General features: G+C 56.1%; 1 protein-coding gene across 1 annotated transcript in view; it reads right to left on the bottom strand.

Annotated features, from left to right (window-relative positions):
- XYLT1 (xylosyltransferase 1) overlaps positions 1–3311 on the bottom strand; it is a 188907-nt gene that overhangs the window by 185199 nt on the left and 397 nt on the right. The window contains exon 2 of the mRNA XM_039885582.1: positions 2642–2680. Within this exon, the coding sequence (XP_039741516.1) occupies positions 2642–2680 (39 nt within the window). The remainder of the gene's footprint in view (positions 1–2641; positions 2681–3311) is intronic.

The following is a 3311-nucleotide window of genomic DNA, read 5'->3' as shown; positions in this document are numbered from 1 at the left end:
CCTCCCTCCCTCCTTCTTCCTTCCGTTTCCAGGTCACCTGGTTCCCTGGTAACCACCATCTGGAGACTAGGGGAGCATTCGCCACTGTGAGTTGGGGCTTTCTAGGTACACTCCTAAGTACACGCCTGCTGAGGGGAAAGCGGACGCCAGGGATTCCAAACCGTGCTCTGCTTCCTCATTCTGTTAATCTGGCCGTTAAGCAGAGAGAGAGGCCTGCTGATGCCAACAGATGCAAAGCTTGGCTGTGCTAATGGCAAAGAGCGTTAGAGAAGTCCCCGGCAGCCAACCGATCCTTCTCCCCCAACTCAGAGCAGCTGCTTGGAGGCAGACGCACCCAGCCCCGGTGAGGGCCGAGGCGATGAACTAGCGAGAGAGGGGATGCCTGGAGGGAAGGGACCCTGGGTGGCCCAGGGACCCTGTGTGAGCTGAGCCTTATGCAAGTCGAGCCACTGACATGTGAGGTGGGAACATGGCTGGCCCATCTGTGGTGGCACCTGTGCTCGAGGATGGAGCAGGTAATACCTTTCTTAGGAGCGAAGGATGCTGGGGGTGGGGGAGGGAGGAAATAGGCAGGCGCTGACCCGCAGCTCAGCCACATCCGCCACTCCCTCTACATGGCTGGCCCTTCCAGGCTCAGCCACATCGGCCATCTTGCTCACGCCATATGGGTAATATCTGGGGTACCACTTTCTGCCAGAAACCACCCCTCTTCCGCTCCTCTTGTCTGACCTGCCTGCAGGCGGCTAAACAGGACCCCNGTGCTGGCCGAAGCCATTAGCACGTGACTTTCTTTTCCCAAGAAGCCCTTGCAGGGCCGACTGGGTGGTGTCTATAGTGAAGGACTCAGGTGTGCCGAGGGCAGAGCCATCTGGGGTACAGCTACCTACCCCCAGGAGGTAAGACCTGGCTTCCAGAATCGGGACCCAGACGATTTCCCCAGGGGTGTTCTTGGGTCTAATGACTGTTCCTGAGGGGGCATACTGATAGAAAGGAGAAGGGCCATCATTTTAAAAACGCCCCGTTGGGTCACCTGGGAGGAGACACGTTTCCCAAAGTGTGGCCCACGTACGCCAGGGAGCGCCTTCGGATGCTTTTAGAGGCCACCCAGAGGAATTTTTAAATTTTACGGATTTAGTATTTTGCAAAAAGCCACATAACTAGCACGTCAAACTTGCAATTTCACCAAAGCTATTGCTTAAATCAGCGTTTCTCAACCTCAGCACTACTGGCCTTTCGGGCCGAAAAATTCTTTCCCGTGGGCGGCGTCCTGTGCGTCGAGGGACATTTACCAGCGTCCCTGGTCTGTACCCACCAGCTGCCAGTGTAAGCCACCTCACCGTGAGGGGAGATGGCCAGAAACGCCTCCAGACTACGTTAAATGTCCTCTGGGGGCTGAAGATAGCCCTGACCGTGAACCATGAACTTAGGATAAGTCTACTTCTGCAAGTAAAATAAATTAACTTAAGGAAAAATGTATGTTTAGGTGACTTAATAGGACAGGTGCAGTTCACCTATGGCAAGCGTGGCTGAGATGATACGTGAATGGAGGAAGTCTGTGGAAAACCCAAGCAGAGGACAGCCAAACAGGCAGAGGAAACGGGGTCCTTATCGCCCACAGAGTGCCACCCTGTCCTGCTGGCTCTGTCTGGTTGTCCCCGAGGCCGACGTAAGCACCTGTGCACACAGAACTACGAGAACGGAACAGGAAGGAGCTCCAAAAATCCGCTTTCCCCACAATGCCCGGGCTTCCTGATCAAGGAAGGAGGAGCAGGGTACGTTCATTCCTCGTTCCCCTTGGGGATGCTGAGGACAGGGCCCATGGAGGACGAAGAGCCCGAGGGGCAGGGGGCCCCTCCCATCGAGCTCCGGAGCCACCAGAGCTGCTGTTCGGCCTTGAGACGTTCCAGTAGGTCCGCCTGCCTCCGATGCTGGAAAATGGTCAGCGGTGGCTCTCTGAAGGGGACTCATTCTGCCTGTCTTGTCTTTTTTTCCTCTCGGAGCTAAGGACACGGTCAACCCAAAGATGCACCGCCTTCAGGCGCAGCTGGAAAGGCGACAGTTCTATAGGCTCAAAGGGCCACCCCTCGCGAGGGCTCAGCACACCCCCGTGCCTTGTGGTCACCGCTCCCAGCGACTCTCGACTCTCGCCGCAGCCCTGCCAGGCAAGCAGTCACACCGCGGTTACATGCCTTCCAGACGGGAAGAGGGAGGCCGAGAGGTTAAGTGACCTCTCGGGGCCACAAGACGGAAGCTTGGAATTCCGTGAGACCCCAGGGCCCACACGCCGAGCTGGTCCTGCTGCCCTCGCTGACAAGGAGAGAGAGTTCTCCAAACCCGAAGACAGGACAGAGCGACCACACCCCGCTACTCGGCTCCCCCGGTTCCCCTCGGCTTCCCATTCACTGCCTCATGGCTGTTGGGCAGAAGCAAAGGACAGAGGAGATCTTAAAAGAAATGAGCGCGGTCCTGTCTACGGCGCTTTCAGACACTCGGTCTGCACAAGCGCGTGCACGCACGCACATGCACAGTCAGCTGGTGTGTGTAGGCACACGCGCACACATGTGCACGTCCCGACAGCACGCTCCCGGAGCGCTGCTGCAGGAACATCATCAGTGCAGAGGTAAGTGACAAAGGTACTGACCTGAGTCTCCAGGGTGATCAGTGGACTTGGGTGCAGGTCCTGTGGGAAGAAAGGAGAAAACACCCGTGAGCGGTGGGCAGATTTAACCTACTACCCATTTCTGTCATTTAGGACAAAGCCAGGTCTCTTGGGTGCTTAGGTGACCCCACGGCGAGGGCGGCCCAACGGCGTCTCCCCGCTTCCACAAGACGTGACAACGGCAAGGCCCAGACTCCAATCTCCCCCCACACCCAGATGATCAAGGCTCACGTTTTTCATTAAGAAGTTAAGGGGACACCTGCACGGCAATCATGCCAAAGGATGATGAGCAATGAGGAAAGAAACAGAGCCCCCTTGCTGAACGTCTCAAAGAGTGTTCAGACTCTCCACAGGAAGTGGAAGACGGGTCCCTAAGCGGGTGAGAAATAAACCTGGAAGAAGATGAAGTCGCAATTCGGGGCAAGGCCACCAACTCGTGTCTGATCTTGGAAAGGATGAAGGAAGGAATGAGACAGACGGAGAATGAGAAGAACTGAATTCCTGGTTTGCAGAGCACATTTCGGCGGGCTGGGAAGATCCTTTTCAGGAGAGAGAAGGCCAGAGAAAAGTCCGATTCATCCACTCGACAAAGGCCAATTGACTGAAAATGCTTGGTGGTCACGTCGCGGGTCATTAAACATGAACTCCTTGG

This window comes from Pteropus medius, unplaced genomic scaffold (assembly GCF_902729225.1).
Source record: "Pteropus medius unplaced genomic scaffold, Ma_sr-lr_union100, whole genome shotgun sequence".
NCBI classification, from domain to species: Eukaryota; Metazoa; Chordata; class Mammalia; order Chiroptera; family Pteropodidae; genus Pteropus; species Pteropus medius.
This window is presented reverse-complemented; position numbering and strand designations above follow the sequence as displayed.